Raw genomic sequence first — 27318 nt, forward strand, 5'->3', positions numbered from 1 at the left:
GACTTTAAAATGAGTTATGAGCGCAATGCAAAATTATACCTACCTGGGTACTGCGTGGAAATAAAATGCTATTATACCCTAAATATTTAACACATAATCTAATGCGTATTATACAAACAAATGTTTGCCAATTAATTATCTTCACACTTTAATTTGTTCTGAAGTAGGTATATTGTTAGTTAGTATTGTTATTTCGCAGCTCACATTTAATCATTTCTCTTTGCATTATAATTTTGTTTTTACTCTACATACTTTCCAACTACATACTAGTATTTTTTTTTCAATTGACTGTTGTGTCAACCGACCTTACCTTATTTTGTACCACACCAAGTACTGGCCTCCGCGATACAGGCTTGCCTAGTGCGGAGACCACCGATATCGAGATTGCATCGCACGATTAAGATAAGTTCCCTACACAATAGATTAGTGAATAAGTTTGTAAATATAGTTTTCTTAAGTTTATTGTACTTACCTACTTATCTTAAATAAATATTTTTCATTTTTTTTTTTCATTTTCAATTTCATTACAATAATGAAAATACTTACTTGCAACAAACTTCGCCCTATTTGACGAAATAGGTACAGATTCACATTTGTATTTTTTCTTTACGTGAAATTTAACAATATGATACGTACAATCGCCCACAATTTTGATACTGCCAAAACGATCTCAGTGCGGATATGGTGGCCGTTCTTGTCTACATGACAGCGTGATAAAACTGTATTCGTCACTTTCTATCCCGCGGTGTTAGAAAGTGACAGTTATTTTATCACGTGGATAAACGTGGATAAAGCCATCCATAATACGCCGGCAGGATTGTATTTGGTAAGACCATTAGGTTTGGTAAGACCCCTGTTTCACCACGGTGACAATTGTCATCAGTCAGTCAGTGATATCGCTACACATTGCCGGGTAGAAATAAATGGACAGGAAAATGTCAGTATCGATTGTAAATTGTCAGCGTGCTGAAATTGGCCCTTTAACTTATTGGCATAAATCTCTCTCAAGTCCTACTTTTTAGGGTTCCATAGTTTTTATAAAAATATGCTTGCATACTTGTGTTTAAATAAAATTATTGTCCATTGTCCAGGTGATGCATCAACGATGAGTCGCCGCGCGCGGCCGTGACATGGGAGCGCAGGCATGGGCTGGCGCGCCGTGCACACGCCGCACATCGCCGCCGGCTTGCTGCTGCTGCTGCTCGCGCACTTGCCAGGTGACACACACACACACACACACACACACACGCGCGCGCGCGGCCGTGACATGGGAGCGCAGGCATGGGCTGGCGCGCCGTGCACACGCCGCACATCGCCGCCGGCTTGCTGCTGCTGCTGCTCGCGCACTTGCCAGGTGACAAGCACACACACACACACGCGCGCGCGGCCGTGACATGGGAGCGCAGGCATGGGCTGGCGCGCCGTGCACACGCCGCACATCGCCGCCGGCTTGCTGCTGCTGCTGCTCGCGCACTTGCCAGGTGACACACACACACTCACACGCACGCGCGCGGCCGTGACATGGGAGCGCAGGCATGGGCTGGCGCGCCGTGCACACGCCGCGCACACACACACACACACACACACACACACGAACACACGCTGCCTGCTGCTACCATCTTCATGTTCATTGATCACTCTTGATCAAGGTCCGACTCCTTCATTCTCGACAAGCGACAAGTATAGTAACACAGGTAGAACCTGACAGGTATTGCTGTTTCCCTCTACACCTACAGTACCTTCACTTTCTTAACATATCCTTGGAAGGCCGTATTCCTTTAATATCTGAACGCGCTCTTCTCTAATTTCCCGTCTGATGTTTTTTAAGGCATTTAGTAATTTCGGCTTAAGTTCTACTTGATTGTAAACTGTGGTATATTTGTTGCAGTAACGTGCCACCAGGAACACCAGGATGCAGTGCACATCACCGCGATCCTGGGCGAGAGCGTCGTGTTCAACTGCCAGGTGGACTTCCCCGAGGATGTCCCCGTGCCGTACGTGTTGCAGTGGGAGAAGAAGGTAGGCGAAACGGTACGACGGCCACACTCCACTCTTACAATACAACGCTGCTCAATACTCGTGTGTGTTTCTGTTCAGTAGAGGACGGCTCGTCTCGCGGCCAGCAGAGTAAAGTATAGGGCACTGCGTGTCCGCCCGGTACGGCGCCGCGGCGCGGGGGCAGGGCGGGCCCCGCGCCCTCCCCCCGCGCGCGCCCGCGCAGCCTTTTGTGTAACCGCCTTCCGCATAATGCCTCGTTACCGCGATCGAACCACAGTGACAAAGGCCTTCAAAGCGAGTCCGAGAGAGCAGCAGACCCCCGTTAGAACGAACTCTACACTACACACTGAACATTTCTGATCATTATTTTTTGTTGGGCGCACCACATTTCTCGGGTACGGCACGTCGCTTACACGGCCACACGGGGCACGCACCACTCCTCGCACTGGCGGCGGATCTGTCTGTCTCTCTTCCTGTGGCTGCGGGCTTGGCCCGCTCACTACCTTCCGCAATGTAGTCAACCTGTACTAACGTTGTCTATCTGTACTGTACTGTAACCAACGGCTAAGTAATTAAGTATAGCGCATAACACCCCTGCCGCATGACGTAGTTAGTTTTTATTTTCTATATACTCTCAGCATGCAAACATGTAACACTGCCATTGTAATCTTAAGACATAGCGAACTTTTAAGCTGAAATAGTCGAATGATAGATGGATAATTCCAAAACCAGAAAAGACCTGAGTTGCCTTGGTACTCGCTTCACCATATCAGCGTAATACTTGTGGAATGATGACAGAAGAAAGCTTTGTTGGATTTAAAAGACAGCCAATCGTCGCTATATGTACTAACCATTCGGACATAAAGCATCAGATGCGTTATTTTCATCCCTGCATGTTTTTGTAGCGTATACACGGAGAAGTAGATAACCGTATCTCATAACAGTGCCAACAGACAAGATCTTGCCTAACTCTTTTGAACTCGAGGATTTATACCGTATTAATGTTGCTGTTATGAGATATACAATATCTGATTCTGTTTTCCTGTTCGTGTAAATGTTGGGTCGTCGTGTTTGACGTGGTGTGTAGACAGAGTCGGATGTGTAGTGGATCGCCCAGCTGCGACGGCTTCCGAGTAGGTAGACGGCTAACACACTCGCATCGTTACACGACAAACTGTCGCTTTTGTATAACACTGACACCTTGACTAAGCAGTGCAACAGCTTCAATCAACCATCTTGTAACATTCGCAGATATCCTTAATCCTTATTTCGAGTGCGCGCGGTGCTGCTGCATAATCTCACTCGTGCACAGTCTGTATTTTCGGAATTCAACACAGGTAAAGTTTGGTTATCTTATTGGTATCATACGGTGACAGCTGTCATATCCATACAATTTATAACCATAAAACGAAAAATGTATTGAGCTATTTGAAAAATACTATAGGCTTTCGAGGTGCCCACAATTCAAGCTGATTGATCTTGAAAACCATGACAATCAGAATCATAGAGGCCATATAAATGCACGCCAGTAGTACTTATAATATCACAGCTTAGCTGTTGCTCTGCTCAGTCCAGTCTTCTGATACCAAATTGAATGTCGTATGCTTTTGTCGTGTAATGATGGTGAGTGTTCCCCTCGCGCCAGCTCTTTCCCGCCTTAACCTGATCCCTGGTGTGTAGGGACAGGACATCCCGATCTACATCTGGTACGAGAGCTACCCGACGCACAGCGGGGAGGGCTACGAGGGCCGAGTGTCGCGCGTGGCGGAGGACTCGCCCTACGGCGCGGCTAGCCTCAACCTCACCAACATTAGGGAGTCGGACCAGGTAAGTGCTGGGGACTTTGATTGCGTTCTTGTATCGGTGAGGAGGGGATATCGATTTTTGTTTTCATTACAACTTATGACGTAGCTCGAAGAGGAGTATCCTCTAGCCGCCCAGAATTCTACAACGGCCTTCCATTTCATTTGTAGTAATATTAATTTTACCAAAACAATATTGCTTTTGTTTTTTGCCACTTTGATATGTGAGCTACTTATATGCGGGGGACAAAAGGGTAAGTAAGTAAGTAAGTAAGTAAATACTCTTTATTGCACCACAAAGAAAAATAAAATAACAGATTTACAGTGTAAATAATGGTAGCAACAGGCGGTCTTATCGCTGTAAGCGATCTCTGATATGTACTTGTAAACAACTAATTTCGTAAATAAGTATCAATTTCATTGGAATTAAAAAAACATAAAAGTGCAGTTTGGACCTTGAACCTATCCAGTATGAAGCAGTAGGTGTAGCTATACCTATACCTACTAAATAAATAATTATTTCATATACCTATGTATGTAGGTACAATCAGGAAAGGGCTGCAATATCCACCTAATGCATAACAAAATCCGCGTAGGAGGGAAACTCATTTTTTCTACAACTTGTAAATATATTTAGTGAAGTTTGTCCAATAGGGTTGCCGTGTAGTTTAATATACTAAGGTGAACTTTCGTTAGCCACCCTCCACTTATGGCTAACTTCGTAACGTAGCGTCTATCCACGTCCAACGAGTTGTCAAAAAACACTATAAAAACGCGCAGGAATTTCGTTTTAAAACCCCCACCATGTACTTAGTATCATCCATGACTGTTAGACCAAGAAAAGTCTGTAGCGACTTCGATAGACCACGCAGGGCAAGTGTTATCCATACCTCATAAATTAATAGAAGTTTGACGTTTAAAATGACACTTGCACTGCGTGGGCTATCAAAATCACTGCAGACTTTTCTACGTCTTCAGCTCTTTAAGAACCATGTAGTGTATATGTGTACGCACCCACCTGAAGTTGTTGTTATACCAGGGCTGGTACGAGTGTAAGGTGGTCTTCCTCAACCGGTCACCGAACCAGCACAAAAATGGCACCTGGTTCCACCTGGACGTGCACGCGCCACCGCGCTTCTCCATCACACCGGAAGACATTATATACGTTAATTTAGGTACTGTCCTTATTCTTTAACTTTATCCGAAGGCCACGAAAAAAATGACGAATTAATTCGCTTTGTGTATACTGAGTGGACGCTCGACGCGTACGGCGCGGCGTACATTTTAACCCGCGGAGCGCCCTAATATCACACGTGTGATACTAACTCAATTTGGGTCGTAGCGACTCAGTATCAGACGTGTGTTACTGTAGTATATGTAGATCAATATGGGTCAAATTGCTTTGCATCAATTTGTTGCATGGTGGGCGTTCTACGGGTTAAACAATGCAAGTTGCCTCAAATCCCTTGGACGTTCGATGCCACTCTGACGCTCACTTCAGCGGTCATACACTTACATTGGCAATGTCGATAGAATTTCACGGTACAAATTTTTCGCAAATGTATGAGGGCTGACGCAGCTAGTGAATTATATTAGAGTATTTTTTTCGTGGCTTGAGCATTTTCAGAGATTTTTGTACTTGTAGTCTGCTTACCCTCGCATATTGTATACTTCCCATCATTCATTCGTGTTTAGGCTGACCGCTAGATTGTTTAGCTTAAAATGTCTTTACATATCGTGTCAAAATATATATTAAAAAAAATTGTGAAAACAAGACTGTAGGACTGAAAAAAGAAAGTTATGTAAGATACTTACTTACTTACTTCGCTGGCTCAGCGACCCGAAGTGGATGTAAGATAGATAAATCATATTTAGATATTTAATCTAGCACCATCGAGTCTTTCATATTATCACTTTTGTTTCTACTAATTGGTTATTTGTCTCACACAAACCTATTTGCAAGACGCTTCTTTAAAGTTATAATTTCCAAAATCATTTCACGGTTTAGACTCAAGTGTTTTTAGTCATACGCGCGACATGTTAAAACGACAGTTAAAATTCGAACAATAACAATTTAAAAAACAGCGTATAATAATAAAAATAAAAAATCCACTTTATATTATTTTGAGATGATACTTAGGTACTGTCACGCCTTAAACCTACCTAATTTTACCACGTCTAAATATCATGAGTTTTGAATAAATTATATTTTGTTAATGACCGCGCAGGGGACGCGATAATCCTGAACTGCCAGGCCGAGGGCACGCCCACGCCCGAGATCCTATGGTACAAGGACGCGAACCCCGTGGAGCCGTCCGGCACCGTGGGCATCTTCAACGACGGCACGGAGCTGCGCATCAGCAACATCCGCCACGAGGACATCGGCGACTACACGTGCATCGCGAGGAACGGCGAGGGCCAGGTGTCGCACACGGCCAGGGTCATCATAGCCGGCGGGGCGGTCATCACGGTCAGTACGCCTTTCATCATCATCATCTCAGCCATAAGACGTCCACTGCTGAACATAGGCCTCCCCCTTTTTGGGGGGGGGGGGGGTGAATGCCATAATCGCCACGCTTGGCAGGCGGGTTGGCGATCGCAGTCGATTACACCGAATTTGAGGGACGCTGCTGCCCGTCCACCGGTGGTCTTGGACGTGGTTTAAGGACATACCCGGGTCCTGGACGTAGTTTAAGGACATACCCGGGTCCGGGTACGCCTTTACATCACCACTATGTCAATTCAACTCACTTGATTTAGCGACGTCACTAGTTAGGTACCAAACGGAATTTTAATTTCGTCACTCCATCCTAGTTTCCTTATCATCTGTTATAACTAGTGTTCAATTTTATACATAAATTAGTAAAAAAAAGTTTTGATAGGTACAACTTTGGCTGTAAACCGAAATGATTGTAGTAACTTTCGGGGCAACATGTGGTGAGGTGTATCAACAGTACTTTTACTTTTTAATCTTTAATGCGAGCGCATGTTAGGTTAATATAAATAATTTGGTTCACCTGCCATGCGATTAACGTGGATTATTTTCAAGTCGCACAACTTTCTAAAACATTATGCCTAATCGGGCTAATCGGGTGATTCAGGTAAAACTAGCGCGTCCTACTAGTACGTTGCTTCGTTGGTGGACTTTCCTCCTTTAACTGATACACCGAGTTGAGTTGAGTTGAGTTGTTAATACCTCGGGGTCGGGACTTATCTTACGGTATGCCGTTAAGGGCAGGCTGCTATGCTTACTAACAGGGGAATGAGCAGGGATATAGTGTAAACGTCATCCTGCTTATACTCCTTCTCCTGACGCTGCCCTGCTCTAGGATGCCTGTAGAGTCGGTGTCGAGCGTCTTTGAGCAAGCCTACATGTATATCAGACGGTTTTAACTTAAGTTTTATATTTGTGAAAACGAATGTTAAAGAATAGTGTGTCTTCCAGATGCCACCAACGAACCAGACGAAGCTAGAAGGCGAGAAAGTGCAGTTCTCCTGCGAGGCCAAAGCCCTGCCCGGGAACGTGACAGTGAAGTGGTTCCGCGAGGGCGCGCCCGTGGCCGAGGTGGCGGCGCTCGAGACCCGCGTCACTATTCGGAGGGACGGAGCGCTTGTCATCAACCCTGTGGCGGCTGACGATTCTGGCCAGTACCTCTGCGAGGTGTCCAATGGCATTGGTGATCCGCAGAGCGCGTCCGCGTACCTCAATGTAGAATGTAAGTGTCTTCTACCACCGGCTTCATAAGGAGGGCTTGTAATAAAGCCTGTGGCGGCTGACGACTCTGGCCAGTACCTCTGCGAGGTGTCCAATGGCATTGGTGATCCGCAGAGCGCGTCCGCGTACCTCAACGTAGAATGTAAGCTTATTCATGTAACCTAACAAAACATTAATATATATTATGTAGGTAGGTACTTACTTATGTTATACCAAACTTGGGTAAGGGAAACATTCCGCGTGTTATCATATGCTAAACATCCAAATCCTCTATACGAAAACTCGTACTGTCGAAAAACAAGATGGTGGACGTTAAATTTACAAGGACAGTCAAGTAATGAAATTTTTGAAATCTAAATGGTAATGAAATTATCTGGGTCGGACTGTTTTGCTTTTTGGGCTAATTGATATCAGTTGTGAATACCTACCAATCCTACCATTCTTGAATTTCAACTTTTATCAAAACAACCAAAGTAGCATCATCTCATAAACTTTTCGATAAAATGAAATTATACCCAATCTTTCCCGTACCATTATACCATTTTGTATGGTACCACGAGGCTAATGTAATCACTTCCATCTTATCAGAAGCCGGCTAGCGAGCTCAATGACTTACGTTATTAGGTCAGCTAGGATCTAGTATTCTAGATCAAGTTAGTTTCCCGTTCGCTTCTGGGAAACTGTCCCGTGAGGAGCTTGGCTAGTTTATACCGTTTGCGAGTTAAATCAAACAGCATTATTATAACTATTGACCATGCATTAACACAAAGGTATAATTATTTAAGTACACATTTTATTAAAACGTACTTGCAAGTCGTAGAAAAATCGACAGGTTGTCCAAAGATGACATTTGACAATTAGACAGTTAGAGTTAAACCAAAACGAGTCTGCAACGATTTTGATAGCACGTTGTAGTGCAAGTGTTATTTTAAACGTCAAACTTCTATGACATTATGACGTATAAATAACACATGCGGCGTATACTATCAAAATCGTTGCAGACTTTTCTTGTTCTAACTCTCTAAGCCATCAGTTAAAGGCCAGTTATCATAAAATATATAACGTCGTACAGCGCTATCTACTCGTACATCAGCTTTTAAACCCGATGGCACGATATTTGCTTTGATGTTACTTGACTTGATGTTACAATACTTCTATCAATAACTCTATCAATACTTGCGACTTTGTAAGCCCTTTGAGGCTACCTACATATACCTGTTTTAACAAATCTCCCCCATTCCAGACCCAGCAAAAGTGACGTTCACGCCAACAGTCCAATACCTGCCCTTCCGCCTGGCGGGCGTGGTGCAGTGCTACATCAAGGCCAACCCCCCTCTCCAGTACGTGACGTGGACCAAGGACAAGCGCCTCCTGGAGCCCTACCAGACCAAGGACATCGTGATCATGAACAATGGCTCGCTGCTGTTCACGCGCGTCAACCAGAATCATCAGGGCAGATATACTTGCACGCCTTATAACGCGCAGGGCACGCAGGGCTCTTCAGGTACGTACTTTCATGTCGAAGTTTGCAGAACAAATATGCGAAAATAAAGTAGAAAATTAACCCCCTAAATAGCGGATCAATGTACGAAAATCTTCACGCTTAGGGTCCATATTTTATCAAATAATCCCTGATGGATTTTATGTTTCTACATTATGTAGCTAAATCTGTTTTATGTTCTATAAGTATTCGTACTTTTGTTTTACAGGACCGATGGAAGTACTAGTGCGGAAGCCACCAGCGTTTACAGTAGAGCCAGAACCATTGTACCAAAGAAAGGTGAATTATTGTGTTAGACCTAATTTATAGTTCTTCGTATTTTTGTACCTACTAAGAGTTGGTAGGTACCCACTAGAGAAAATAATACATACCGAAGTAGAATAATATACATAAATAATGATTTTCAAATTGCAAATTCGTTTACACAGTTAATTACCTACTGTGAAGTTAAGGAAAGGAAGTGAAGATTTTTCTGACTTGCGCACACTTATGGGACTAAATTGCAGCTGTTTACATACTCTTAATATTATGTTTGTATCATGATTGTGTCAGGTGGGCGAGAGTGTGGAGATGCACTGCGAGGCGCAGGAGGCGGAGGGTACGCAGCGGCCGACGGTGGCGTGGCGGCGGCGCGACGGGCTGCCGCTGCAGAAGTCGCGAGTGCGCGCTCTGGGCGGCAACATCACCATCGACACCCTGCGGCGGCAGGACTTCGGCATCTACCAGTGCGTCGCGGCTAACGAGGTGGGCGATACTGTATTAGAACTATTAGATAGCGAGGCGCAGGAGGCGGAGGGCACCCAGCGGCCGACGGTGGCGTGGCGGCGACGCGACGGGCTGCCGCTGCAGAAGTCGCGAGTGCGCGCTCTGGGCGGCAACATCACCATCGACACCCTGCGGCGGCAGGACTTCGGCCTCTACCAGTGCGTCGCGGCTAATGAGGCGAGCGATACTGTACTTGAAGTATTAGATAGCGAGGCGCAGGAGGCGGAGGGCACGCAGCGGCCGACGGTGGCGTGGCGGCGGCGCGACGGGCTGCCGCTGCAGAAGTCGCGTGTGCGCGCTCTGGGAGGCAACATCACCATCGACACCCTGCGACGGCAGGACTTCGGCATCTACCAGTGCGTCGCGGCTAATGAGGTGAGCAATACTGTTAGAACAGGGGTCTCCAAATCAAATTTGCGGAAAACGAAACTCTATATTTTCTATACTATATTCCATATATGTATACGTTTATCTTAGCGTTTCGTTTCCTTTTTTGCAATCGATTCGATCGGCTAGGCTCCCTGCGCGCTAAGAATACCATCCACCTTCGACAGACTGCGTCACCAAGACTTGATAGCGTCTAGAAATGGGGACATGGATAGATTTGCAGCAATGACATTAAATTTCCCCGCGATTAAATTAGTTGTCTAGGTACCTAATATACCACACACAAAGGCGCAAGTGGTGTTGGAAGCCCTAGCCTTCCTAGCGTTGAGGGGCTTTTTCATTAAAACTCCGATGTAAAATCAATTGTGTATTTCTTCAAAGATACAGCTTTTTCCTAAGCGTACAAAATGTCTGCCGGCACCGTGCGTTCTTGGCAGGGAAGAGAGCACAGATTATAAAGGGCAGTAAGTATCTAAGTACTGCCACAGATAAAGAAAAGTGCGGCGCTGGCACAGTGGCGCCACATCACCCCCCCAGGGAGGGGAAACTATTAAGGCTAATGCTAATTACATTAATAGTTTAAAGTTTAAAAATAAAATATTACACAGAATATTACTAGACATGGTTGTTACAGATACATGTGTTGTTATTGTAGGTCGACAGCATTAAAATATACAAGTATTTATCAACAGAAAGAGTAGTAATAATTTAGTATACAATATTAATTTTATGAAATTACAAATGGTTGTTAGAGTAATTTTACACAGTTTAAAAGAAAAGTACACTTAACATTGTAGATAAATGGTGAGCTAAAATAGGGAATGCCTATAAAAGTTTAAGAATACAGAAAAATTACACTTAGTGGTACAAAGTAGGTACATCATAAGTTAAATAAGTATACTTTTGTTGAGTTACACTTTGTGAAATATAGTGACATGGAAAGCTAAGTTACACAATAAATTAAAAGTACACTTCACAAGTGAAATATTGCGCAGTAATTACTATAGTAGGAGCTTGTAGCCTTAAGGATTAATTTTGATAGAAAATATGTGAGAGTAGCAATTAAAGTAATAGTAATACCTAAGGGAATGAGATCACAGTAATTAGTTAATTACTATAAATTAAATTTATATTAAAAGAGGCGAATTAAATGTCATATGGTAGTTTGAAACGGACCCTTCTACCCGATCGTGTGGAATACTCTGTGGGAGGAGGCTCAGTTACCGGAGGAGGATCGGCTGGTGGCGGTGTAGCAACAGCCGGAGGCACGACAGGCGGCGGAGAGGTCGAAGCTAAGGGGTACTGGCTCGACGGAGCTGAGGAGGGGGCGGTCGGTACCTGCGGGGGCACAGTAGTGACGGCCGGGCTGGGTGGGCTCGTGGTGTCCTCCTCTGTCAGTACATAGGCGGGCTTAACTCTGTCGATGCCAACCTCTGTCCTCTTACCTTTGATGAGTAGTGTGACAGTTTTCTCCCTGAGTTGGAGTATGGGGTAAGGTCCGGTGTATGGTTGCTGAAGCGGGCGTCGTACGGAATCGTCCCGTAGAAAAGCGTGGGTTGCGGTCGGCAGGTCTTTAAATGTGAATAACCTGTCGCGGTTGTGGCGGGATGCCGGGACAGGACGGAATTGTGCCATTTTCGCCCGAAGTTGTTGGACGAAGTCTACTGGGTCTGTGTGAGACTCTGTTGTAGTAGGAGGGCACAACAGTTCGCCGGGGAGCCGCAACGGCTCACCGTATAGCATCTCCGCTGCTGACGAGGCTAAGTCACTTTTGATGGCGGAGCGCATCCCGAGGAGCACCAAGGGGAGGGCCTTGGTCCAGGTGTCGTGGTGGCACATTAGAGCAGCTTTGAGTTGCCGGTGAGAGCGCTCTACCATACCGTTTGCTTGGGGATGGTAGCTGGTGGTCCGGTTCCTTGTGATGGAGTTCATTTCCATGAGGCGTTGGAAAAGGTTGGACTCGAACTGCCTACCTTGGTCGGTGGTGATCGTGGTTGGGACACCAAACCGAGCTATCCACCCCTGGGTGAATGTTTCTGCAACCTCCTCGGCGGTTATGGTACGCATTGGCCATACCTCGGGCCAGCGGGTAGCCCGGTCTATGGCAGTGAGACAGTAATTAAACCCGTTGCAATGTGGCAACGGTCCAATAATGTCTATGTGGATGTGCCTCAGCCTTTCAGATGGTGGAAACTGACCGAGAGGCGAGTGGGCGTGTCTGCTCACCTTGCTCCGTTGGCAGTCCTCGCACTGGCGTGACCAATTGTGGCAGTCTTTTCTGATGCCAGGCCAGACGTATCGGTCACTGACCAGTTTTGCTGTTGCGCGTGGGCCGGGGTGACTCAGGCCATGTAGTTTCTTAAAAATGGCTCGGCGATATGAGAGAGTCACGAACGGGCGGGCCTTGCCGGTCGACGTGTCGCATGTTAGGATGATGTCTGTACCTGGGATGTTTATGCGCTCCAGCCTGAGCGACGAGTTGGCTTGACGCAGGTTTGAGAGCTCTTCGTCCGCTTCTTGCGATGTAGCAAGGGCGGCGTAGTCGTCGACGAGCGAGATGGCCTCTACGCGTGACATAGCGTCTGCCACGATATTGTCCTGACCAGCGACGTGGACAATGTCTGTGGTAAACTGGCTGATAAAAGACAACTGGTTCAGCTGGGCCGGTGGCAGTTTCTCCCGCCGTTGTGAGAAAGCGTAAACCAGTGGTTTGTGGTCAGTGAAAATGGTGGCATGCTGCGCCTCCAAGATGTGACGGAAATGTTGCACGCTTTCGTACACGGCGAGCAATTCGCGGTAGTACGCGGGCCACTCACTCTGTGCAGGCGTTAGTTTTTTACTGAAGAACGCGATGGGCTGCCAGCTGTCGTCCACACGTTGTTGTAAGCAGGCACCTACCTGATTGCATGACGCATCTGTGAAAAGACCTAGTGGTGCAGAGCCAATCGGGTGGGCTAGGAGTGTAGCTTGGGTAAGACTTTCCTTACATTCGTAGAAGTGCCTCTCCAGTAACGGTGTCCAAGGGAAAAGTTTAGTACCTTTACCTTTTGTGGCAGCAAGTGCGTCGATGAGAGGTGCTTGCTGCTCCGCAGCTTTGGGTAGGAAACGGCGGTAATAGTTGATCATACCGAGGAATCTGCGTAGTCCTTGGATGGTCTTCGGTAATGTGTAGTCATGGAGCGCCTGGATACGTTCTGGAGGTGGTTTAGTACCCTCTGGGCTAATGAGGTAACCTAGGAAAACTAGTTGGTTTACACCTAAGTTACATTTAGCAGCATTTACCACTACTCCATAGTCCTGCAGTCGTTGAAAGAGGATGCGAAGATGCTCTGCGTGTTGAGTGGCGTCCTTGGAGAAGACTAAAATATCGTCGATATATGCGTACGTGAATTCTAAGCCATGAGTAACTTCGTCAATGAAACGCTGGAATGTTTGTCCAGCGTTCCTGAGACCGAAGGTCATATATGGGAATTCGTACATACCGAAAGGCGTGGTGATGGACGTTTTTTCAATATCGGCCGGGAAAACAGGGATTTGTTGATACGCCTTCACTAGATCGATTGCGCTAAATATATTGCTACCTGCAATTTCTTGGTTAAAATCACCAATGTGTCGGACTGGATATTGGTCCGGGATGGTTCGGGCATTGAGAGCCCTGTAGTCTCCGCACGGCCGCCATGATGAATCCTTTTTTCGGGCTAGGTGGAGCGGTGAGGACCAGGGACTCTTCGATGGGCGAGCCGTCCCGCATTGCACCATCTCAGCGAACTCTTTCTTGGCTGCGGCCAGTTTTTCAGGGCCCAAGCGACGTGGGCGGCAGGACACCGGAGGGCCGGGCGTCGTGTTGATGTGGTGCACCGTGTTGTGTTTCTGGTGTCGCACCACACCAACCGGCTTCAGGATATCCGGATACTCTGAAAGGATTTGGGCAAAGTGTGAGTTACTATCGCACTGGATGGCTTTTATGCTTAGTTGTGAAGTGGAAGCTACAGTAGCAGGGGCGGCTGCGCCAGTGGTCCCGTCTATTAATTGTTTCCCACGACAGTCAGGTAATAGATGGTAGTAGCTAAGAAAGTCTGCGCCTATTATGGGTGTGTCAACATCTGCTACAACAAAATTCCATTTTAGTAATTTATTGAAACCAATTTCTAGAGATATAGGGAGTATACCGTAGGTTAGGATACAGGTCCCGTTTGCGGCATTTAGGTGGTAATCCGTGGCCTGTCTGCAAGATTTTAGTAACCTTCTTGGAAAACAGCATAAATCAGACCCTGTATCTATTAAAAATCTAATTTTAGAAGACTGGTCGATTACAAACAAGCGGCGGCTGGTAGGGCAGTCAGTTGCCGCTACTGCTGGCTGCCTTGAAAGTTTGACTGGGCCTGGTTTGCGCCAGCCGGGGGAGACCAAGTACATGGAGTGGTACAGCGTTGAGCTTGGGCTTGGTAACGCCTGTGATACCAGCAGATACTTGATGAAGGTCCCCGGGATTGAGAGCGCTGTCTGGAATGTGACCGGGTCCTTGAACGGCCTCTGCCCGGGTTGACTGCGGCCACTGCTAGTTGGTCGCACAGTCGGTCGACCTTGTCGACTAAGTTTTGTATCCAGGCAAAGTCATCCGGGGATGCGCCGGGTCTGGCCTGACCTGTACCTTGTACTGCATGGACCATGGGGTTGGCAGGTGATACTTCCAGGATGCTGTCTGCGAGGTCAGCCAACTTTTCTAGGGCCAACTCGGAGTGACTGGTGAGTATGGCCTGGACGTGGTTAGGGAGGCGGGTTAGCCACAATTGTTTGAGCATGCTAATATCAGGGGACTCACCAGCTAAGGATTTCAGGTGGCGCAGGAACTGTGAGGGACGCCGTTCGCCGAGTTCTTCATTTCGGATCAGCAGTCTCACCCTCTCGCCGTCCGAGCGCGACAGCCTCCGGGTCAGTTCCGCCTTCAGCGCTTGGTACGCGCCTTCCTTGGGAGGATTAACGATGATATCCTCCACCTCAGCCGCCAGCCGCGTGTCCAGCTGTGCTATTACATGGTTATATTTTGTGGACTCGCTTGTTACTCCGGCCAAAGCGAACTGTGCCTCGGCCTGAGCAAACCACACGACCGGCTTATCGGTCCAGAAGGGAGGTAGGCGGACGGCCAGCTTATTCACAAAAGTTAGGCTATTGTCTGAGGGGGTCTGCCTAGCGACAAGCTCCTGCAGGGCGTTGTTTTGCTCGACAAGAGCGGTCAATTTTGTTTCTAATTCCTCTAATGACATTTTGGACTCTTAATACTATTCTACTACAATTATATTGATTTAAACCGAAAAAAAAAAGGATAATTTTCGCCTCGTCGCTGGAGCGGCGCCGATGCGGGCGCGCAGAATGTTGGTGCGCGCGTGAGCACGTTGCGCGTGCAATGGGCGTGGCGCGGACGACGAAATCGCGTCCGAGCACGAAGCACGTGGGGGCCGCGCTGCCGGGGCGACGCCGATGGGGGCCGCGATGCCGGGGCGACGCCGAATGGGGGCGGCGATGCCGGGGCGACGCCGAATGGGGGCGCGCAGAATGAAGTTGCGCGCGTGAGCACGTGCGCGCGCAGTGGGCGTGGCGTGGCACGAAGGCGGCGCCGGCGCGGACGGGGCGCCGTGGAGCGCCGGGGCGGGGCGCGCCGGGTGGCTTCCGCGGTCGCTGCGGAGTCTGCGCGCCGTCGTAGGCACGTGGCGGACGCGGGCACGTGGCGCTCGCCGACACGTGCTCCGTAGGTCGGCGCCGCGCTGTCCGTAAAAAGCTGCCTCGTGCTCCGCAGATTGATGCCGCGTGGTCCGGGGACGCCGGCGCAGGCTTTGCGTCCGGGTAAGTGTGCGCGATGCCCACCGGTGATGTCGAGCGGGGCGTGGTTACACGTGGCCGTCGGACGACGCGGAGGCTTCTTAAATCACGTCGGGGTCACCAGTTGTTGGAAGCCCTAGCCTTCCTAGCGTTGAGGGGCTTTTTCATTAAAACTCCGATGTAAAATCAATTGTGTCTTTCTTCAAAGATACAGCTTTTTCCTAAGCGTACAAAATGTCTGCCGGCACCGTGCGTTCTTGGCAGGGAAGAGAGCACAGATTATAAAGGGCAGTAAGTATCTAAGTACTGCCACAGATAAAGAAAAGTGCGGCGCTGGCACAGTGGCGCCACAGTGGTATGAAACACGACACTATTCCTCTATCTATTTGATCTCGGACTCGTCTGTTATTATTATTGGTTGCTCAAAAGATAGAACAGAATAGAATAGAATAGAAAAATATTTATTCAGGCAACACATCATTCCATTACAAAATGCACAATAGGAAATAATAACATAAAATGTGAAACAAGAAGTATACAAAACACAAAGAGACATATTAAAGATAAAGATGTGAGGCTGAAATGGTCTCCACTCAGTAATGCAGTTGGCACGACTAAGCATTGCCAACGGCGCTGATTTTCTGTGGAGCCAGCGAGGTGTGCGGTGCGGGACAGCATACTGCGCGACTCGTGTGTTAGTAGTAGGAGTAGTTTGTTGTCAGATTAAGTAATGTTTTGAGATGAGTTTAACCTTGTTGTTTGTTTCAGGTGGCCACAATCACCGCGGACACCCAGCTGGTGATCGAGGGCACGCAGCCGCACGCGCCGTACAACGTGACCGGCACGGCCACGGAGTTCCAGGTGACGCTTCGCTGGCAGCCCGGGTACGCGGGCGGGCCCGACTACAAGCAGGACTACACCATCTGGCACCGCGAGGCCGGCTTCTCCGAGTGGACCAAGGTGCCCGTCACCCCGTCCGGCGCTACCACGGTGAGTCTCTTATTATCCTTATGATTGTGACCCATTGATTTACAAAATAGGGGAATTAAATACTAAACTAGATTACGCTTACCCCAAATGATTGACTTAAAGTCGGTTGCACCAAACCGCCTGTTGGGAATTTTCATAGTTTTTCATTTTCTCCGTTGAGTGATGATGATCAGTCAGTCAAATGTGGGGTTAGTGCAAATGGCCGAGAGTGATTTGTCATGTTTTGTCATATATTTGAATAAATTATTTGTATTTGTTTATGTCACCTCCAGCTTCAAAAAAATTATCCACTTTCAACCTTATTTTAAACAGTGGTGACTATCCTCCAAAAATAATCATGAATGCTATTGACGGTTTAATATACATTCTTGTTCAGATTAAGATCCTATAAATACCGAAAAAGTTCTAAAGTTAGATTGTTTTCGAAAAAAATCTGTTCTTATCCGGAGCAATTTTGTAATTTGTAATATGGATAAACACATGGATAGCCATAATAATAACTTGCTTATTTATTAATATAGGTAACGATAAACCGCCTACAACCAGGAACGACATACGAATTCCAAGTGAACAGCAAGAACACGATCGGAGAAGGAATGATGAGCAAGGCGATCACTATTCGGACGCTCGGTACGTACACTAACACGTGGTGACGTTGTGCACTTACAGAGCCCGTTTCATAGACTTACAAGTTGTCAGGGAAATATTGGTGAAATAATCGAAGATTGAGGGGTCATTGTGGGGCACGGTTAAACTAGAAACGTCGAACGGTTCACCTGGTATCAAAATTACGCACTAAATAACATTAGACAATTGTAATAACATAATGCTGCAATGGCCTCCCAGCTTAAATTCGTAGTTGCTGCTAAATAAATTGAAGCTTGTACATCTGTAAACACGGCTCGAGGCTCAAACATTGATTTCGATACGCAATTTTAACCTTTTGGCCGCCTTATGGTAACATTCCATTTCTAACGAACGCGTGAACGCGTCGCTGTCATTGTCAATTTCCATAGTAAAATGAACAGTAATGCAGCTGTCGTTGGAAATGGACTGTTACCTTTAGACGTCAAATGACGCGCGCGGCTACAGCCCAATATCAACCTTCGTGCGTTTCGACAAAGATGATGGTAACATTCCATTTCTAACTGCAGCTGCACTACCGGTACTGAACGCGTCGGTGTTATTGTCAATTTCCATAGTAAAATGAACAGTAAGTAGTGCAGCTGTCGTTGGAAATGGACTGTCACCTTGCCGCGTCGCGCACGATAGGCGTGGCATTTTAAGCCCCCAAGCGTATCGACATCTCTGTTAGATGTCGCAGGTGGAAGGGAAGTTGTTAGTGTTGTTGAAGAGTGTTCCAGATGGGTTAGAGGTGTGTTGGTTGTAGATGTGGGCGCGAAGCCGAAGCCGGCGGCGACGCCGGCGGGCCCGCCCGACGAGAAGGTGTTCCCCACCGCACCCGAGGCTACCGGTACTCACACACACGCATGCACATAGGGTGGATTGTTTAGTTAGTTAAGGCCTTAAGAACTAAATTGCTGATAGTACCTACTTATACCTTACAGTCCTTACACAGTAGATTAACCCCTCGTATGCGGCCTGTCAAATATAATCATTGAAAAAGTGACCTTGACATTTAAAACAATAGATTTAAATTCACACGCACGGATCCGTGTCTAAGCATACGAGAGGGGTTAAGGAAGATTGTTGAATGCTACCGTTCGCCAACAAACTGTCATGCAGTTTGGAGAAAAAATATGCCTATTGGATATTGCTGTGTATTTTATACTGAGTAAAAAATTTTTTGTAAAAATAAATTAAACTACGATTTCGTTTATTTAATTTAGTAATGAAAGCTAATGTTCATGGCAATTTTTTTGTTGCACAATGATATCAGTTTAATCGGGGATGTAAAAAAGGCCTTAACTGCATTTTTATGTATCTTTGCACGCTACTAACACACTGTAGTCGGTACATACATGGTGTCTTTAGTATACGAGTAAATCTAGAAAAAACATGTAATTAAATTGTATGCTTCAAATGACGTTCATTAAAAGTTGTGCCATTTATAATTTAAAAAAAAAAACGACCATAGCCCCTTGACATTGTCTGCCTGTGTAGGTCCAAAATCGGGTCCACCCCGCAACCTGACCGTGACAGAGGTCCACAACGGGTTCCTCATCACGTGGCAGGCGCCGCTGGAGCGCGCGTCGCTCGTGCAGTACTACACCATCAAGTACCGCACCGATGCGCACTGGAAGACCCTGAACCGCGGCCAGATCCGCCCTGAGGAGACCAGCTACCTCGGTAATACACACACATCTCGATCCATCCATCCATACAACACACACATCAACACCCATACACACACATACACATACACACACATACACACACACATACATCAATACAGTACAGATCCAGAGAGAGTCGATACAGTATCTCAAGCTTTTTGTTCTAATGCCAACGTCTGTTCTGAATGGCAACAGGACTTCCACGCTACCACCTACCAGTCTGTGTGATTGGTGCTGAGAAAGGGGCGGCTAGTAGTTATTACAAGGCCTGGGGCCTAGGGCTGCAAAGCCTGCAAATCCGCCACGGACAAAAGCTGCTTCACGTCTAGGCAGTTCGCAATTATCACGACAAAAGGTTTTGGCTTTATGGTGAACGGATTTTCTTAAATAAGATACAATTTCCATGGTTTCTGATTGCACCTAAGAACATTGAGATCAACGCGAAAGGGAGAACAAGGGGGGGAACATAGACACTGGTCATACGGTAGGACATTTCTCCCGTTTTCGGATTATATTCAAGCTCGTTCTTAACCTACTCCTCTTCTTTTCCAGTTAAAAACCTAGTGGGCGGTCGCACATATTACTTCCGCGTGCTAGCCAACTCGGCATCCAGCTTCGAAAGCTCCGAAGAGGTGAAGTTCCCAGTCCCGGCCCGCGTGAAGCACAAGGCCATCACCGCGGGGGTGGTCGGTGGTATCCTGTTCTTCATCGTGGCCATCATCCTGTCGGTGTGCGCGGTGAAGATCTGCAACAAGCGCAAGCGGCGCAAGCAGGAGAAAGGTGAGCAGCGGCCAAGGCCGGCCCCGCCACGCGCTAACTCTCTCGCACTTGAGAATTTGTCATTTGTCAGTTTAAGTTGGCAAGACAAGTTTTTTTTTAAGTAGGTAGGTATTATACCGATTCCCAAAATATAAAAAAAATATTTAAGTTGGAACCCTCTATTGTGCGTGATCAGAACTTTATTTAGAATAAGAAATGTTCAAAGTTTAGAGACTTGATCCTTTTGATTATGAACCATTCAGACCTGTCTTTTCAACCTGATGAAAAAAATCATAAGATGAAAGATGTACGAATTTTTGTTGGTCTGGTCTGCTTTGGCAACTTAAAAGGTGCAAATGAAATGGAACTAAGTGCGAGAGAGCATCATAAAAGCGCGAAGCAGTCTCAATCCTACGTGGACAGTACGAGACTGCGGTCACTAACTTGCCATATTGTCGGTGAAGCATCGTGTACAAATTGTACAATTGTGCATACCATCGAACATTACACGCATGCTGCCACTGTCTTACATTTTGAGTATTATATTATTTGATCATTTTTGTGATTTTATCCGAAATCATATTGCATGTCTTATGATTTGGCCTCTTGTAATGATTTAAAAGAATTGTTATTGACTATGTGCAAAGGACCAAAGGGGCCGATTTTTTAATTTAGAGCGCTCGATTTCGTGTGGCGCCCTTACTTATATCTCCACTACTAGGCATTTAAATTCTACTTATAGAATTGAAAACGAGTGGTAGATTACCAATTTCTATTGCTCGTATTTCAATAATACCTACCTAACCGGGCTAACAATCACCGTTTTTCACAGACTTTTGAGTGACGAAATCGAGCGCACGGAATTCAAAAATCGGCACCCAGATTTTATTTATTAATCATGGACGATGCACAAAGACAATACCCAACAATTTTTTGTATGTTAAATACTTAGTAGCACACATTATTTACCTATAAACATTAAACAATATGACGCTATAATTCCATTTTATTTTTATATGTCTGCTACTTTGTATGCAAATAATAAATATTAACATGAATACATGAGGTACTGTTTCCGAGGACATAAATTATATCGTTTTATTTTATGCGATTTTAATTAATCCACTGAAACAGGACTTACACCTCAGTCTTATCTACTAATTTTGCCTTTTCCTTTGCCTGTTTCTCTAATTCAGCACTATTTTCAGCAGTTTAATCTTCAGATGTTTAATTATTTCAATTTATTTGACTAAAGCACTAAACGAAATACCTGCTTGATATCATTCCAGATTTCCAGGGACCAGTTTCATGTCAAAATATTAGAATATGACTGACGAAAGATTACACATATTTAGGTATGGAGCCTGTAGCCGCGCTCATATATTTAATGAATAGTTTCACTTGTTGATAACAAGGCTCCTGGGTCGTTCTACCGTTTCGTGCTGATTTGGTGTCCGAGCCCACATCAAGCCTTAAAATTATATTTTTTTATATGTGGTTATTTTTAAAAGGTATGTTTATGTGGTACGGAAAATGCGCCAGTTTTGGAATTTAGCTAAATCTAATGATCTATTAAATAAAAATTAAAAACATGCGAAAAATTCATTTCCCTCGACATAAAATGGCGTACCTTTGGGTTCAAAAATTTAAAAACACTATTATTTGCAGATTAACCCTACTTTCCATTATTGTTTATTAATAAGCAAATAATCAGAGTATTATAATGGTACATGGTACGTATTTTTAAAGTTAAATTATCATAGAGAGAACGCACTTTTTAATTTTGTCACGCGAAAGACTTCATTTTCACTCTAAAAAATTGCCACTCATGCCAAATCTAAACGCGCCTTTATTCACGAATGCCTGTGATTGCTACGTGTTTTTACTACCTTAGTCTACCGCAATACGTCAACGAAGGAGGTTTCGCGCTCTTGATTTACGAGTAATTTTGGTTCTCCTCACCGGAAAGGCACTTTGTCACGGTTACTACTCATTTCCATCCATTAAGTAATTTGGTGCTATATATTGTAAAAAAAATCACCTTGTTAATAATCTGTTAGCATTTTGGCATATCTTCATTACTTTTACTTGATGACATTCTAGCCTTAAAGACGATAAAGAAATTTAAAAAAAGCGTCGAAAGTTCATTCCACTCCACTTCATTCCTCTCCATTTCTTCCAATATTTTCGGGTGAAGGAAATGAACCAGTTTGGAAAGAAATGAACAATAATTTTGTATGACAGATGTGATACCTTTTTATGTTTTTATCCCACAGCCCAAGAGTTATATGCACACATACACTCTCAAATCATAACTCTCATGTTTTGAAACGTATGTATGTCCCATTCTTTCGACTTCGTTAGACCGTTTGACAGAGTTTCAGGGTATAGGTTCTTTCTTACCTATACCCGACACTATGTCATGGGAATCCTGTTGGTTGCGGATATTGCATATAAATAAGCAGATAGGCGCGTAAGCGTAAGTAGTCTCTTTTTTCATGGCAAATATTATAAATATATCGGATAGATACATCATATTTCCAACATTTTATAAATGCGGAACATTTTGGACAGGTGAACCTATTGGAACTTCTAATGCCTAACTTATCTGCTAATTAACATACTGAAAACTTTTTATAGTCCTGGAATAAAGCTTAAGAGCGAGCCATCCGAGGGCAGATATTTATGAGGGTCTCACAAAGATCTGCTTCCGGGAGCCTCTTCTTGTGCTAAGTTAAAAATACGGGTTGGCCGTATCAGGGAAATTTCTTGTAACTTTGTAACCGTTTAAAGGCCAAGCTTTAGAAAAATCCAGAAAGTTCATGAAACAATGGTTCAACACCATTTAGAACTGGAGAGGAGCGTCCCATTCCCACCCCTTTCTGCGAGTTCCACAAAGAAAGAGCAGGCAGCTCGGAGCGTCCGATTGTGGCGCGCCTTCCTGCAAGGCTGAAAGCCGAGCTTTCGCAGGAGAGTAGACCTTAAATTGTTTCAATGCCGAAATGCAAGCGATGCCGAAAGGCGAGCTCCGCATGAGGTGTTCAAAATTTCTTTTAACTATTGGCAGCGGGCACAATCGTGCGAGGTCAAAGACTGAGCTTCAGTGGAGCTGACCTCAAACAAGAACCAATAGCCGAATGTATTAAAAAGCAAGGCCGACGGCCCGGGGGAGCTTCAGATAGGGGCACATTTCCGTACAAGGCCAAACATCAATTTGTAAGAGTGCAGAACTTCGCTAAGTGAGGCCAAAGGCCGAGATCCGCATAAACGCTGAAAGCCCAGTCCATCTGATCACGTTGCGCTTCCATAGAAGACCTAACTTGAGAACTAAGAGAGCTTGAAATTTAACCAATGTGATCTCGGACCCTCCTGCGGCTTGACCTTTTCATTTTTCCTCGAAAGTGCGACTTGTTGAGTCTACAACCCTATGGAGTTTGTTATTTATAGTAAGTATTTTGATTATTCGGGCGTACTCGCCTACTCGGCCCTTGGCCTCTATCCACACAGGGTTTTGATGTTTCGTAGAGTACGCTCTTCGACCTCCAACGGCTTTAGAGCTCAACATCGTGTTTGCGGTCCGCTAGTTTGCTTTTTAATACACAACTATTTGTTCGTCTCCAAGCTCTGCTGTCCTGCAGCTTTACTTTGGCCCGCCGTTCGCTTTGAAACGGCTTATCATGGTAGTGTCCTAAATCTAATATCTGGCCCACTTCATTGTTTAAAAAAACAACATCTGCTCTTTACAAAGACGGCTAAGTCACTTTACCTACTAGAAAGTTTAAAATTATGCCGCAGTTCTCTCCCGAATAATATCAAAACTAACGATTGTTTTTTATAGCAATTTCTAGATAATTTAAGCTTTTTTAATTTCATTTATGTAAGCAGTTTTTTACATTACAAATCTCATTATTATATGTTTCTAGTTCTGACAAATAATGAGACCGAAGAGAAATACTGAAACATCGTAAAAAGTATTGTTAAAAAGTAGGTTATTATATTAAACAGGTCAACAGGGTAGATATACTTTTTAAAAGCCAAGCTATTTATGGTTCCATCGTTTAAAATATTATCACTTTGATTTTTACCAATAAAGTTAATTTATATTTAATATAATTTAATTTACTTCTATTCGTGTTTCATTACCTTCCCTTAGTTTTTCATTTCCATCTGTGCCTTCATTACTTTCCTTATTTGTTTTCCAAAAGTATAACTAGTATATAGGTGCCTTTCTTAAAATAATATACACAATACGTACACACATCCACAATATCAAAATCTACACTGTAACTTCAAAATAAAAAAAATCTCCAAAAAAGTGGCAAATCGGCACGAAACGGTAGAACGACCCTCCTACTGATGTCAATGACTATTTTTTTACATGAAACTTTAAATTAAATACCTATTATTATCATTTTGAAGTAGAAAATACATGAAATAGGTCCCTGACTGTGGTTACAAATCCGCAACTATTACTAACCATTAAGTCATGTCGCTTTCACTTAATATGGGTATCATCACACCGATATGAAGGTTTATATGTTTACCTGACGAAATCCAAGATAAATAACTTGTACCTTTAAAATACTTACATCTTTAAAGTTACAAAAACGGGACATATCATGATCTACATAATCCATGTAGATCATGATAATTGTGTCCTGTTTTCTTTTTAATCGGAGATAATTTCCCGTCAACCAAATCTGGTCCAGAGTTGTATATGTGTAATACACAACTCTACAAGTATCCATAATTTATTTTCAATTACGTTATTCCTTTACAATTAAAATACTTTTTTGGCATATTAAATACTCAGATGTGGCGATAGATACATTATATTTTGTTTTTGAAAAACTTAACGTACCTATAGTAGTTAGGTGTTATAATTTTTCCGGTGTAGCTAAAATGCTTTGTAGAGGCGTACTCGTAACGACAATGTGTCGTGATAAGCGCCAAATCTTTGTGATGTAGGTAGCTGCCAACTCTCATATCGGTGTCTAGCTTTCACGTTGACAATATGGTGGTGTTGTGAGGTGGCGGGGCCGGTCCGACACGGGCGCGTGACGGGACGATGACGCTACGTTAACGTTCAGAAATCATCCGCTTACAGCATACAACATGGTAGCGGCGCGACTCACGGATCTGCGCGCCCATGACAGCACTCAAGTGCCTTTTAAGAAGTGAGTATTAAGGTGTTTATTATTTATGGTTTGTGTTAATTGTGTTGTTGTATTTATTAGAAATCTGACTGATATATTGTTTTTTTCTGCTGCTCTCATTCAAAATAGGAAGTCAGGTTGGTCTCTAACTGTATATGAAAATGAATTCTGAAATATTTGAAATATTGAGGTTTATGTCTGGACATAGACAGTAGGGTGATTCAACCTAGTACTGGAAAGAAATATGTATGTTTATTTTTTACTCTCACCCTCTACAAATGATCTATCGTATTAAATTAGAAAACACTCTAGATTTTGAATATTTTTTTTTAATTGATACCTACCTATTTAGGGGTCGCTACCGACGTTTGAAAATTTGTGAAATCAAAGAAAGGCGATTTTTTTTATTCTAGTTATTTTACTCTCAACCTCTAAAAATGATCTGTTTCGTTAGAAAACAATCTAGATTTCTTTATATTTATAATTTTTTAAATTGATATTTAGGGCTCGCTACCTACATTTGAAAATGCGAAATTAAACAAAGGCGATATAATCGTAAATGACGATGACGCCTTTTATTATGTATTTGGCAGTCACGTAAACTATATTAGGTAGGATGAAATTATTGGGTGAGAGTTAATAAAATTAACATATTGAGTTATGAATCACCCTAATAGACAGGTTTCAAGCTCTCTAGTACTGCATCTTTTAACCCTTTGACCGTCAGACGAATCAACTGATGCGCGCGGCGACACCTCAATACCTTTCTTATATGTAGGTATAGTCTTTCGATATGTAGCGGGTTCCGACGGCTAATCCTTTGTTTATTGTTAAGTAAACCCGCACGTGCTACTTACCTGCATAGACAAAGAATTAGCTGTCGAGGCCTGCTACAAATCGAAGACTATACCTTTGTGCATTCTTACGAGTTTCACGATGACTGACGCCGCGCTCGATAGGTAGGTAGGCTTGGCGTACACAGGGTTAATCGATCCGTGTTTTGCAGACCGTTTAAGTATAAGAACATTATTTACTGGAGCGAAAGCTATAAAGCTAGAACTCTATATCTAGACATAGGTACATCACGTCAATCGCAGCACTTTTATAAAAGGATATATTATGTGTATTACAGATTTAGTGAACGCGGAATATCGAGTTTAGTGCAGTGTTTGCGGCTGACGGCCAACTGGGTGTGGCCGGCGTCGCGCTGCGGGCGCGGGTCGCGCGGCTACTGGGCGCCGTCGCTCGGCTCGCTGCCCCCCTCCGCGCCCGCCTCCCCCTCCCCCTCCCCCTCGCCCGCGCCCTCCTCCTCCGACGACGGCGGCTTCCTGCCGCGCCTGCGCGCGCCGCTGCAGCCCGCCGCCGCGCCGCCGCTGTTCCGCGCCTCCTCGCCCGCGCCCTGGCCGCCCTGGCCGCCGTGGCCGCCCTGGCCGCCCTGGGCCGCCGCCTGGACCCCCTGGTCGCCGCTCCACATCTCGGACCTCAGCTCCGTGCCCTTCCCGAGCTCCGCCGAGGGCTCGTTCCCGACGCCGCCGTCGCCGTTCCGGCCCCGCGCGCGGCCGGCGGTGCCGACGACGGGGCCGGGGTGGAGGCCCGGCCCCGCCGCGCGCCGCCACCGGCCTCGCGCGCCCGCCGAGCCGCCGCCGCCGCCGCCGCACGAGGCCTCGCCCGAGAGCCGCTCCTCGTCCAGCGGCTTCGGCAGCAAGAACGCGTCGTCGTCCGCGCACAACCGCAGCAGCCGCGCCGGCAGCCTGGCCGAGTGGCGGCCGCCGCCGTACCGGCCGCCGCCGCCGGCGCCGGCGCCGCGGCCGGGCTCGGCGGCGGACGCGGGCTCGGTGGACGTGCACTACGAGTGGGACCGCGCCACGCGCACGCCCACGCCGTCCACGCCGGAGCGGCGGCCGCGCGCGCGCGACGACGTGGAGGCGAGGGTGCGCGCCATGAAGGAGGAGTTCCTGGAGTTCCGCAAGCGGCAGGCGCTGCGGCGCCGCTCGCCCGAGCCGCCCGTGTCGCCGCTGGCGGTGTACCCGCTGTCGCCGCTGTCCCCGCTGTCGCCGCTGGCGCCGCTAGCGCCGCTGGGGCCGGCGCCGGCCGAGAGCGTGTGCTGACGCGCCGCCGCCGTCCTCCGGAA

General features: G+C 45.8%; 2 protein-coding genes across 2 annotated transcripts; both read left to right on the top strand.

Moving 5' to 3' along the window:
- The first annotated feature begins 1378 nt into the window (after positions 1 to 1378).
- LOC134672851 (protein turtle) lies at positions 1379 to 26459 on the top strand. Its single transcript, XM_063530829.1, has 16 exons — positions 1379 to 1481; positions 1889 to 2031; positions 3679 to 3825; positions 4840 to 4975; positions 6029 to 6270; positions 7246 to 7516; positions 8759 to 9019; positions 9225 to 9295; positions 9569 to 9760; positions 16754 to 16975; positions 17497 to 17605; positions 18366 to 18449; positions 19100 to 19285; positions 19825 to 20052; positions 25122 to 25208; positions 26320 to 26459. The coding sequence occupies exons 1-15, from the start codon at positions 1409 to 1411 to the stop codon at positions 25151 to 25153; spliced, it is 2397 nt and encodes a 798-aa protein (XP_063386899.1). The 5' UTR covers positions 1379 to 1408; the 3' UTR covers positions 25154 to 25208; positions 26320 to 26459.
- LOC134670765 (uncharacterized) lies at positions 26124 to 27295 on the top strand. The gene is made up of 2 exons (XM_063528581.1): positions 26124 to 26146; positions 26320 to 27295. Exons 1-2 carry the CDS (start codon positions 26124 to 26126, stop codon positions 27293 to 27295), a joined length of 999 nt encoding a protein of 332 aa, XP_063384651.1.
- Positions 27296 to 27318: the final 23 nt, after the last annotated feature.

The sequence above is a fragment of the Cydia fagiglandana genome, chromosome 1 (assembly GCF_963556715.1).
Source record: "Cydia fagiglandana chromosome 1, ilCydFagi1.1, whole genome shotgun sequence".
In the NCBI taxonomy this organism is placed as follows: Eukaryota; Metazoa; Arthropoda; class Insecta; order Lepidoptera; family Tortricidae; genus Cydia; species Cydia fagiglandana.

Coding starts and splice junctions, on each gene's coding strand:
- LOC134672851 (XM_063530829.1), top strand. CDS start 1,409: ATGGGCTGGCGCGCCGTGCACACGCCGCACATCGCCGCCGGCTTGCTG. Junction 7,517..8,758: donor CGCGTACCTCAATGTAGAAT/GTAAGTGTCTTC, acceptor CCCCCATTCCAG/ACCCAGCAAAAGTGACGTTC. Junction 9,761..16,753: donor AGTGCGTCGCGGCTAACGAG/GTGGGCGATACT, acceptor TGTTTGTTTCAG/GTGGCCACAATCACCGCGGA.
- LOC134670765 (XM_063528581.1), top strand. CDS start 26,124: ATGACTGACGCCGCGCTCGATAG. Junction 26,147..26,319: donor ACTGACGCCGCGCTCGATAG/GTAGGTAGGCTT, acceptor TGTGTATTACAG/ATTTAGTGAACGCGGAATAT.